Raw genomic sequence first — 12,776 nt, 5'->3', positions numbered from 1 at the left:
GATTTACATGGTTCCTTGTTTGCCAAGTAATTTTGGCAATGGTGTTGAAAGATTATTGTTTAGAGACATGTAGTATTCAAAGATTCTATAAATATTTGTTCATTTGTTCATTAGGGGAAAAACAGCCAAAGTCTGTCTGATCAGTTAATACCATACAAATTCTTTCATTATCAAGTATAACTATTTTTTTCTTCTATTGGTACAGTTATTTATCTTTAACATGGCACTACATACTTACATATAAGCAAAGATAAAATTTTCCCACTTGCAGAGAAGGAAAATAATACTTTCTTCTCCTCATATACAAGAACTACCAATTCTTGGGGCCCCTGGGGGGCTTCGTTGGCTAAAGCGTCTGCCTTTGGTTCAGGTCATGATCCCAGGGTCTTGGGATGAAGCCCCTGGTCAGACTCCCTGCTCAGTGGGGAGCCTGCTTCTCTCTCTCTCTCTCCCTTTGCTGCTCCCCCTGCTTGTGCTTCCTCTGGTTCTCTCTCAAATAAATAAATAAAATATTTTAAAAAGTTAATTACTAATTCTTCCCTCATAAGGGTGACTAGGAGAAGGAAGGATGCATAAGGCACGGGTGGCTTCTGTTAGTTTTGCCACTTCACTTAAAATTTCTCCTGCTAGAAACTGAGGGAGGGAGGGAGGGAGGGAGGGAGGGAGAGAGGAAGGAAGGAAGTGCGAAGGAAGGGAGATGGGAAGGAATGAAGGAAGGAAGGGAGGGAGGGAGGAAGGGAAGGAAGAAGGAATGGAGGTAGGGAGGGAGGGAGGGAGAGAGGAAGGAAGGAAGGAGCAAGCTTTAAACTGACATAAACATGTCTTTCAATTGAGACACAAATACCTTTGTATTTATAGTGCTCAAGGCCTTTTGATTATATACTTTGAGATTCAGGTTCTAGTTTTGGCAGTTCTCAGCTTGCAACCTTATTCACTGGACTCCTTGCTCAGCTTTGAGGTAGTGGTTATAATAGAATTCCCATGAAGGAGTTGCTCTGAAGTTCAATAATGCATGTTAAAGATTAGAACCAAACACATAGAGCTGGCAATATATCAGTGATAGATTTCTTTCTTTTCTTCCTTCCAAGAAGCAATTATATTTATTCTGAAACAAAATTTATCACACTTAAAACTACTCTAAGGAAGAATCTCCAAATTTCCTATAGTAACTCATTCCAATATTATGTAAGGAAAAAAAGTCACAAAATCTAAGTGCATGCGAGTAATGTCTATTTAATAAGGTTTAGATATCCACTAAAGTACTTCTTCTCATTAGTCATTCTGAGATATCCCAGTAATACTTGTAGGTAAGATGAAATGAAAACAGTTCAAACAATGAAAAAATACCTAAATAAATGTGAACTACTTGACATTTTGGGGATAGATGGCATTGATAAGATTTTTAAAAATCTGGCTGTCAGATTTTTATATCTTTGGCAAGTTAATTAAGAGAACTTTAGCTTGTTAAATACTGTTTGAAATTTTACACTTAATGGAGGTATGAACTATATATCTTTGCTTGATCCAGAAAAAAAAACCCATAATTGTCACCGAAGGAATTACAATAATTTTACTGTTCCTAATTTTAGGAACCTTTCCTTAAGAAAATTAGAGAGTGAACTAAATTTTCTTTTCTTAAAAAAAAGAAAAAAATGTACTTACTTCTAAGATTATGAAGTAACATATCTAGTAAAGTCATAAATTTTATATATTGAATAACAGAAAAGTCCATTCCTCTAGCCCACAAAAATCCAGATACATAATAATCTAGTAGAATGGCTTCCTTTAAACAGGTGTGAAGGTTTTTGAAATTCAAAATTTTTTTCAGTTTTCTGTAACAAAAAGAAAAATCCAGACATTAAAATCAGATCAGCAAATGGTTCCTTTCCTAAGTTTTGAAAATGCAGATATTTTTCTTGAATGAAAATTCTATAATACCCTTAATCTAAAAATATCCACAGTTCTATAGAAATCCCAAGTCCAAAATGACATTCAAAAGGGAAACAGAGGGAAAAGGAAGAGATACAGCAAGTTCCAGCATTCCTGTTGCTCCTCTTCCTCCCCTTCCTCTATTCTTGTAATTCTCCTCCTCACCTTCCTCCTTCTGTCTTCAAAGTACAGTAATTTTACTAGCATTTTCTTCTCTGAAATTCAATATCTTTTTCCATTTATACAATCAAGATTGTTTCTGACAACATTCTGGATCTTGTTAAACAAGTATCTGTCCTGTTTTCTAAAGAATTCCAGTTATGTATATTTTACTTATTTTGTCTATAGCTGTAATTTTCTATTAAACTTCAAACATTTTTTTCAAATCATTTCATTTTATATACTTTTCTCAATACTGTTTTCTAGGTCCTTTGGTGTTCTCAGCAGTGTTACTTCTCCCTTGGGCTGCTTAGAGAGCTCACCTCCATAATATCTTTTCTTTTCTACTCTTTGCTTTTTATTTATTTATTTTTTCATTTATTTATGATAGTCACACACACACAGAGAGAGAGAGGCAGAGACATAGGCAGAGGGAGAAGCAGGCTCCATGCACTGGGAGCCCAAAGTGGGATTTGATCCCGGGTCTCCAGGATCGTGCCCTGGGCCAAAGGCAGGCGCTAAACCGCTGCGCCACCCAGGGATCCCTACTCTTTGCTTTTTAATATTATTTATCCCCCTTTAATTTCTTATCTATTCCTTGAGTTTTTATATCTCTGTTTTATGCGCTTGTTGTGATTGCTTCATAAGGTTGTTTTTTTTTTTTTTTTAATTCATGGTAAGTGTTTGGCAGTATAGACTCTTCATCTGCCATCTCCATGCTGTTCTTTTTAATTAAGTATTTGACCTAAATAGTTGCATGTGTTCTTTGTTTTTCATTTTCATTTTTTCAGTGTTTGATTATATGAAAATGAAGGCAACTATTTGTCTCAGAGTATTTTAGTGAAACTTCTTTAACATCCCTTTATCCTTGCTCTTCCCCAAACCCCTTCACCACTTCCCATAGTACCATTTGAATCTTAACCTTCAACTTGAATTGCAGGGCTGAATAGTCACCATTTCTATTCTTTGTTCAGAGATTTCATCCCAAAGGAGGTTATGCAGGAAGGAATTTGGAGCAAGATGCTATTGCAGTTTGAGTGCAAAGTTCCCATAAGTTTAGTGGCAATTTTGTAAGTTTTTCCTCTGGGTTTAGATAAAGAAAGATGGGATATGGGAAAGGACATGCCACAGCTGTGGCATCAGAGACTACAGGGAAAGAAAGATGCTTAACAGGGACTTAGGAAGTTGTGCTATAGTGATATGTGATATAACTATCTACTTTGTCTCACCAAGAATTCCAGTAAAAGTATTACATTATTCCTACATGCTCTTGAAATTGGAGTGCATCTTATTTTTTTAGATGATGACATTCAGAAATATGCCTTAAGGCAAGAGCTGAACAGCTCAGGGAGCCCAGTTATGGAAGGTTATTAAAAGATCTCTCAGGGTTATTTCTGTATTTAAATAGTTATTTTCAATTTAGTCCTTAACCTTTTTCCAAAAAGGATTCGGGTGGATCTGTAAAAAAATCAAGGTTATATTAAAAGCATGAATGAATGATAATAGTTGGGAGATCATGGGAAATGTAATCAGACATTTAACTTTGCTTGAAGTGTACTCTAGAAATATGTTTTAATGATACTATAATGTTTCATTTGGTTGGCTGCTTTCATGAAACGTAATTTTTAATTTTAAAAGGTAAGGAAATGTGCTGATTTCTTATAATTTATTTAAATAGGTTTATAGCTTTGTAGACTGTATGGCATACTTCTGTCACTTGGTGACAGGATACCTAAATTATATTTCTGTCATTTTGAAGGGTATATAATCCCCATTTATAATAATGCTATTTTAAATGGGAAGCGAATGATTGATTGCAAATATTTCAGGATTACTGTTACAAAAATCATATAAAGAACCTCAAGAAAATTACTTTGCAAAGAAATGGCTCCTGACATAACACTATCATTTATTCAAAATTGATATCCTAAAATCTGAGATTACTTCAGGTGAATTTATTAATGAGACAATCTAAAAGGTCAACCTACATTGAAGCTAATTGTTTCCATACAGTTAACTTCTGTATCACCCTCTGTATCATTTCCTTCATCCTAGATGTAACCTCTTAAAGATTAAAAATATCTTTAGAATTTAAATATTTGACAATAAAGAGCCAAAAAGTGGGGAAAAAGAAAGACTGTCACACAAGGTATGGTACACAGTACAACTTAAGATGTGGTGAGAAATAAACAAGTCTAAAAAATTTATTTTCAATACCTTTTTATTTAATATTAATTGCATTTAATATAACATCTTTTGATATTTCATACAAATAATTTTTAAACTATATTAAATGCCTGTCATTTGCATATTATTTGCCTACTATAAAATACCTATTTTTTGCACTTCAATGATCAACATTTGGGATTATCTAAAAATGGAAAATATTTTACTTAAAGCATAATCAGTGATACTAATATATTGAATGCATTTTACTAATCAATTTTTAAAAAGATTTTATTTATTTGACAGAAAGAAAGAAAGAGCACAAGAAGGGGGAGTGAGAGAGAGGGGGAGAAGCAGGCTCCTCATGGAGCAGGCAGCCTGATGTGGGACGCAATCTCAGGACCTGGGGATCATGGCCAGAGCCAAAGGTGGGTGCTTAACAAACTGAGCCACTAGGTGCCCCTACTAATCAATTCTGTTACTAAAAAACAGAATTTCCAATGGACATTCATTTCTATAAAAATGCTAAAATTACTATGATAAAAATGCTATGTTTAGAAATCTGTGAAATTTTTAATTGACTAATACTTAAAAAGCTATATAGATGGTAAGCAGTATGGCCAAATCACAGATCACCAGGATTTCTAGCAAGATTTGCAAGCCCTGAAGGTGAAGAGCATCCTGGGAAACGCCTGTCAGTGTCATTTGCCTGCTCTTAATATGCTTTCCCTTCTCAGATTTCTCTTCCAGCCAGTACATTTGTCATATTTCCTTCTCAGTAGTAAATCACCTCTATTCCACAATATTTGTAAGATTTGCAAATGATAGCCACTGACAGTCATTTTCTATTTGTCCATTATGGTCCACAATACCCTCCTAACATCCAGATGACTGGCTTGGAGAATAGATATTACTGTCCAGAACATCACATCTCTACACATTATAGTCAATCAGGCTTCCATTATTAGAGCAAGATAACTTTTAAAATGACTGATTCTCAAAACACATTTTAGGAACTTGGGTGTTAGATATATCTGACTAGAGTTCTAAGTAAATGATTTGCTGTAGAAACCAATGGCCTTAAGAAGGAGATATACATATATTAGAATTGTTCCCATAAATTCAGTTATATTCACATTTTTAGGCAAAATACACAAAATCAGAGTATTTAGTATAGCTTCATATTCAAGAAAAATCACAGGTGGATGGCTAATACTCATGATTTCCAAAATATTAAAATGTATATTAATATTACAGAAAATGCAACTTATTGTGATGATGAGACAGAAAACCTAAAGATTATTTTGCATATTGACAGTTCTATGAATGAAAGAGAAAAGAAGTAAAAGACACCATATGTTAAAGACTGCTTTTCACTGTTAACATTAACATGTTAGTCTGAAATGCATTTCTCCCACCAACAAGACAGCTGAGCAGTGTAAAAAGTCAGTTGTTTGAGAATTTTGGTGTTCCAGACTCGAAAGTGTGTGTGTATATATACACACACACACACACACACACACATATATATCTTTGCATGATATAATAACAATTCTTCTGAAAAAAGTTTAAAATATGTAACAGCATATCACGATCATTTATAGATGCAGAACTAGAACTGTTTTATATTTGGTTGTAATATTGAAGTGCTTACTGTTGAACTCCATCCACGTCCTCTGCTAGCATTTCAGTGATTTGAGCAACTGAAAGAAAATCTGGAGACAGAATCTTTTCATGCTCCTGGAACTCAGCATCTCTCTACCAAAAAACAACAACAAAAATAAGTGTAATGAGTTATTTCAATCACATTTACATATTAATCCAATGATAGCAATGTTCTGTGTTCTAGTTGCTATCAGAAATAAAATTTAAACACAACAATTTTCAATAATCATTTTTCTCTTCCATTTTCAAGTAACTGTATCTCTCTTCTTAAAAGTTCAATGTCTGGCTAATCTGTATTTTATGTATATATTTAAAACTGGGTGATGGCTTTCAATTAACAAACTTTTCTTTGGTCTTTATTTTTTTCATCATGATAGTGTACTCTTTCTTTTTTTAAAGATTTTTTTATTTGACAGAGAGAGTAGAGGGAAAGAGTGTGTGAGAGCACAAGCAGGGGAAACTGTAGGAGAGGGAGAAGCAGGCTTCCTGCCCAATGTGGGGCTTGACTGCAGAACCTTGGGATTATGACCTGAGGTGAAGGCAGATGCCTTCAGATGCCACCAGGCACCCCCTTCTCACCTGTTTTGTAAAGTTTATTCAGAGATATTCTATTGCTTTTGGCACAATTATATATGGGATCGTTTTCTTAATTGCACTTTCCACTGTTTCATTATTAGTGTATAGGAATGCAACAGATTTCTCTACATTGATTTTGTATCCTGCAAATCTACTGAATTCATTTATCAGTTCTTGTAGTTTTTTGGTAGTCTTTCAGATTTTCTATATATAGTATCATGTCATCTGCATGACATGTTTTACTTCTTCCTTGTTAATTTGGATACCTTTTATTTCTTTACATTGTCTAACTACTGTAACTAAGGCTTCCAGTACTATGCTTATTCAACCTGTTGAATAAGCATAGTACTGGAACGTGATGTAATGAGCACTGGGTATTATATAAGATGAACCACTGACCTCTACCTCTGAAACTAATATACAGTATATCATAATTAATTGAATTTAAATTAAAAAAAAAGTGGTGAGTGGACAATCCTTGTCTTGTTCCTGACCTTAGGGGAAAAACTCTCAGTTTTTCACTATTGAGTATAATATTGGCTATAGGTTTTTCATATAAGGCCTTTATTATGTTAAGGAATGCTCCCTCTAGACCTACTTTGTTGAAAGTTTTCATCATTAATAGATGCTGTACTTTGTCAAATGCTTTTTTCTATGCTTATTGAAGTGATCATATAGTTTTTAATCCTTTCTCTTACTGATGTGATGTATCATGTTCATTGTTTTCTGAATAGTGAACTACCCTTGCATCCTGGGAATAAATCCCACATGATTATGGTGTATGATTTTTTTAATGTATTGTTGGATTTGGTTTGCTAATATTTTGTTACAGATTTTTGTATCTATTCATGAGAGATACTGATCTGTACTCTTTTTTTGTGGTGTCTTTACCTGGTTTTGGTATCAAGGTGATACTGGCCTCAGAATGAATTTGGAAGTTTTCCTTCCTCTTGTATTTTTTTGGCATAGTTTGAGAAGAGGTATTAACACTTCTTTAAATGTTTGGTAGACTTTGCTTGGGAAGCCATCTGGTCTTGGTCTTTTTTGTTTTCTGTGGGTGTTTTGATTACTGGGTAGATTTCCTTGCTGGTAACTGGTTTGTTCAAATTTTCTATTTTTTTTTCCTTGCTTTAGTTTTGGTAGGTTACATGTTTCTAGGAAATCCAACAAGGAGACATCCACTCAACAGTGACTAATCTGTCACATGTCTCACTGAGATCCACCGGGCAGTGTCCAGTCTGCCATGTGACTCACTGAGACATCCATCTAGCAGTGACTAGCCTGTTGCCTATCTCACTGAGACATTCACTATGTCTCATTCAAGGAGGCAACATCCACCCAGCAGTGACCAGTCTGTCATGTCTTAGCCCTATAAGCTGAAAACCCAATGCAACTGGAGGTAGCAGGACCCCTTCTTTGGTCCTCAATAGGATTGGCCACCAATCCTCAATGCAATACCAGCATCCCAGAATTACCATAAAGAGAATTTACCCAGCAATGAAAAAGAAAGAGAAAGAGTTAGAAATCTGGGTTCTATTCTATTTTTTTTTTAAGATTTTACTTATTTATTCATGAGAGACACAGAGAAAGAGGCAGAAACATAGGCAGAGGGAGAAGTAGGCTCCCTATGGGGGAGCCTGATGCAGGACTTGATCCCAAGACCACAGGACCACAATCTGAGCCAAAGGCAGATGCCCAACCACTGAGTTACCCAAGTACCCCTCCAGGCTCTATTCTAGGGAAAACATGTGGTGGATCAAACATGCTGCTTATGGGGAGAACTTCCCAAAGAGTCACCAATGGGCCAATCTTCCCCAAATGTGTCTTGTTATCTCCTGGCAACAGTCTAAAACCACTGTGGAGGTTTGGAGCACTGGATGATCAGTCTCATCTGTGTGTTCTCTGCAAGCCGCAAATAAATTGTCATGGGAGAGATTTCCCCTATGGATGCTACATGAGGAATAATCTCTGACACCTTCCAATGGGAAGAAGCAAGTGTTCCTTTTCTTTGGAGCTGAGTGATTCAATCTCTTATGCCAGCTAATAGTTTTAAGAAAAACCATCCAAGAACTGAACCAGTCTTACAATTAAAGTGAGAATAAAGTTTCAGAGCCAGCTAAAGCAATTCAAAATATAGGGAATGAATAGAGAGTAAGAAGAGGGAGTGAGAACAGGTTCCATATCAGTTCTCCCAGTTTTCCTTTTCCCCAGAGAACATACCAGTTACACAGAGAAGCACAGAGACAGAAATTACATCAGCATTAGACCAACTCTGTATCCTCAAAGGTCAAATTGTGCTATGCAGACTTAATTTAGGGTTACCATTGTTCCTCTGAGGGTCACTTTATAATCACCAAGATGATGCAGGCAGCCCAGGTTCAAGAACTCAGACTGGGTCCCACAGGACCAGCCAACTGGGTCCTTGCCTTCATGCAGGATGGAAATCAAATGTAAGCCAAGAGGAAGTAAGAGTAGAGTTTATTGGAAGACATAGAGAGAAGTGATACAGACAAAGCATCTGGAAGACTCAGAAAGGAAAAGGAGCATGAGTTTCATCTTTGCTTGGGCATCTGGAGTTTTTATGGAGAACAATGGTCTGGTATATGCATCCTCTTAGGTATCCAAGAACTGATTGAACAAGAATGAGTCAATTTGCGAACTTTAAAAAATATCTACATATTCCTCATTGAACTTGGGGCTCAAAATGAGGCAAGGACAAGTAAAAAAACTTGCTAGCCTCAATAACTTAACATCTAGTGGAAGGAACAAACCAAGGGTGACTTTAGACAAGAAAATAAAATGATAAGTGAGCTGCAGTAAAGGGACAAGAATAGAGACAGGACAAAGAAAGGACCTCCTATAAGAGGAAATGGACTTGGTGAGATTTGGCAAGAATGATGGAATGAAACAGTAACAGGATACTTGGGGACTGGTTCTCTAAGTATCAAGTAATGCATATTGTGATGCCTTGGGTACAAGACAGGAACTAGTTGGACCTAAGTGGGAAGTGAGCATTGGGAACATGCTGTGAGAGATCTTGAATAAATATTTACTGAGTGATTACAAAAGCAAGTTACTGCACAAGAGATCATAAATACTTTAGACCCTTGCCTGGTCAAAGAATGATAGGCTCAAGAGTTTGTTCTTAATAGTACAGGCAATAAGGATAACCCATGAATTTCTTTTTAGCAGTGAAATGACAAGATAAAACTGTCCTTTAAGGAAGGGCGATTTGTAGGAGGGTGAAGGAAAGAAAGGAGCAGAGAAAGGACACAGAGGAGAGTTCAATGAAAATGTCTTTGAAACAGGTCAGGAATGAGGCATTGGGCTGTACTGGGTTCCTAGCAGCATACACGAAGAGAAAGGGGTGATGCAACATATTGTATCTGGGGGACTAAAACTGGGAAGAATGAATAGTTTGAGTATCTAAAATAGATAATTGAAAGGGAAAGGTGGTGATTCTCAGGGCCTCCAATAGCTGAGTCCTTTTGTTTAGAGTACAGTCCATAAAAACGATATGCGGCATTCTTGTTACACCAATAAAAATAGAAGCATTGGAGGATGATGCTGGATTTAAGAAGGCTATAAGACAAGTTTGATTTCAGTGGTTGAGTTTAAGGGTGAATATACATATCAAGGAAGAAATGTTTAAAAGGTAATGAGAGATGCTACTCAGAAAGGTCTGGCTTAAAAATGTTAGTTTAGGAGTCACTCCAAGTGTGAGAGTGGTGGAAACTGCCCAGAGCCAAGGCATGGGGAGAACAGCTGTGAATGGGGGTGGAGGAGGAGACTGAGAAGCAGAGGTAAGCAGTAGCTCCATGAAAATCAAGAACTGTGAGATTTGCGGGGAGGGAGGGTACAAAAGTTTTCAGTTTGGCAAATAGTTATTTATCCTTCCATGTGAATGGGTTCCAGTAAATAAGAAGAGCAACAAAATGCTTTGCTATAATTAAAAAGATCACATCCCACATTTTCCTTATTTCTTCCCAAGAGTAGAAAAATCCCAAAGATAACAGTTATTGGTAATGGTAATCAACATAATGTCTGTATTTAATATTAGGTTATTATATTTTTATTTTAAAAAATCTAATTTAGACACAAAATATGCTACTTTATTAGCTATCTTTTTGTAACCTAGGGCTAGCAAAATAACCTAAACTAGGTCATTCTATTAGTTTATAAACTTAATAAGAAAAAAATATTATAGCACCTAATAGAATACCTTGTACCTAGTGGGCACTCAGATATTTGTAAATTTAATTACTCACACTCAGTTTTTAGGTAGGATGGTATTTTACTCCAGAACATATGACCATATATTTGCTAAATGTTTGTTGGTTCTGTTTTTTATTATTAGAGTAAAGTATAATTATTCCTGTACTGTCAACCCCATTAGACTGTAAATTCCTCAGGGACAATCATTCAATCTTCTTTTTAGAATTCTACAGATCCTACTTATGTCAAAATAGGTTGTTAATTGACTGACTGAATTCATCTCTATCATCTGATGACATTATTAGATGATGGAGAATGATGAACAGAAAGACTTGGATTTGGATGGTTCACCAGGGTTTGACTACTGATTAATTTTTGTGATGTATAGCCAGTCATTTGAACCTAAATTTGAATTCATGTTAAAAAATTATACTGAAGTGTTTTAATATACAAAATTGCTATCATTATTAACAAAGATTTGCATTAAAAGTACATTGTACAGACATCCAGATCAGTTTTGTTTGATGTGAAAATTTTCTGCATAGAAGAAAATAGGTCACACAAGGACTGTATGATAGGGAATACAATAATCTTAAGCCTTTTGGACAATAATAATTCCAGCTAGGATGCATAATATTAGTGTCTCATTTTTTACTAAACTTGCTAGCTTAAGATAATCATCTTGTAGGAGGGTTTGCCTCTGGTTTTTGTTTTGCTTTGTCTTAAATTGAATTCTTGAACTTATTTTAAACTAGAGCTCTGTCTTGTTTATATACTGCCTTGCACTTGAAATGATATAAGGTGGTAAAAAAAATCTTTAATCTTTCAACACATACATTCTGACTTGTAAAATTAAAGATGCAATACAAAATTCATGAATAGGCTAATAAAAATGTGATATGTAATTTAGTTTTCCATGTAAAATTACATCTCTGACTAGAAAAATATGTTAGCTAAACTTTACTGTAACTCATTTTACTCCACCACCTGGTGGATTTTAGCAATTATTCCAGACACAATAAAATTGTAAGTCTGATATTATTTGTCAGATAATCTTTTCTCTGAATTTTTTCTCTTATTCATCTAAGCTTTCCACATTATATATGTCTTCCTTCTAGAACTTAAGCTTTTGGGGTATCTTTATATCTGTTACTGGTAGTGTCTCAAAAGATTCTTAATAAACGTTCATTAAAAGAAAAATCATACAGTTCATCAAAGATGACAAAGAGGGGGTTCACAGTCATAGAGAACATAGACCAATATACAATTTCCATACTTAGAAAAGCTCTCTTCAAGCATGAAAATAAATGAATTAAGGAGCAGCACTGTATTGAGCCATGTCAGAGCCTGAGGCAAAAGGAAAAATCAGTACTACTGATGATGTCCTCATTTAATGTTTTGATCCATTATGAATTTTTTGTATTAGCTTTCAATTTTTTTTTAACTGCCTTCAACTGAAGTTTATCTTGATTACTAAATTTCTGGAATCCCTTAAATTTTGTGTCCAAGGAGACTGACTACCTTACCTGCCTCATTACAGTTCAGAGGGAGCCAATTTAAGGAAAAAAAAAAAAAAAGATGAAAGAAGGATAGGTGAAAACAAGAACTAGTGCTTTAAAGTAATGAATAAAATAGGCAAAAATCTTCGGCAAATGAGATTAAACAAAAAAAAAATACATGCCACATTCTATAGAGATACATTTGAAAATTACAGGACAAAGTCATCAAATTTGGACAGGAATAAGAAAGAAATGGAACTGACCAAACACAAACTAAACTGGGAGACTACTTTCTAAAAAGTAACCATGCCAAGATGATTGTACACTTGAGTTCTACCTAACAATCAAGAACACATAAATTCTGTTAGTCTAGGGACACTCGGTGGCTCTGTCTTAAGTGTCTGCCTTCTGCTTAAGTCATGATCCCAGGGTCCTGGGATTGAGCCCCACATGAATTTCCCTATTCAGCGGGGAGTCTGCTTCTTCCTCTCCCTCTGCCCCTCCCCTCTGCTCTGTGCTCTGTATCTTTCTCAAATAAATAAATAAAATCTTCTAAGAAAAAATTCT

At 35.3% G+C, this 12,776-nt stretch overlaps 1 protein-coding gene across 8 annotated transcripts in view; it reads right to left on the bottom strand.

Moving 5' to 3' along the window:
• The window catches only part of CABCOCO1 (ciliary associated calcium binding coiled-coil 1), a 117,372-nt gene that overhangs the window by 99,428 nt on the left and 5,168 nt on the right, over positions 1–12,776 (bottom strand). For all 8 annotated transcript variants that reach the window (XM_072756117.1, XM_072756120.1, XM_072756118.1 and 5 more), the window contains 2 exons: positions 5,909–6,012; positions 1,663–1,832 (listed from right to left, as the gene is read on the bottom strand). In XM_072756117.1, the coding sequence (XP_072612218.1) occupies positions 1,663–1,832; positions 5,909–5,940 (202 nt within the window). In that variant the 5' untranslated portion in view covers positions 5,941–6,012. The remainder of the gene's footprint in view (positions 1–1,662; positions 1,833–5,908; positions 6,013–12,776) is intronic.

This window comes from Vulpes vulpes, chromosome 4 (assembly GCF_048418805.1).
Source record: "Vulpes vulpes isolate BD-2025 chromosome 4, VulVul3, whole genome shotgun sequence".
In the NCBI taxonomy this organism is placed as follows: domain Eukaryota; kingdom Metazoa; phylum Chordata; class Mammalia; order Carnivora; family Canidae; genus Vulpes; species Vulpes vulpes.
Note: the sequence above shows the minus strand (reverse complement) of the source record. Positions and strands in the feature narration are given on the sequence as shown.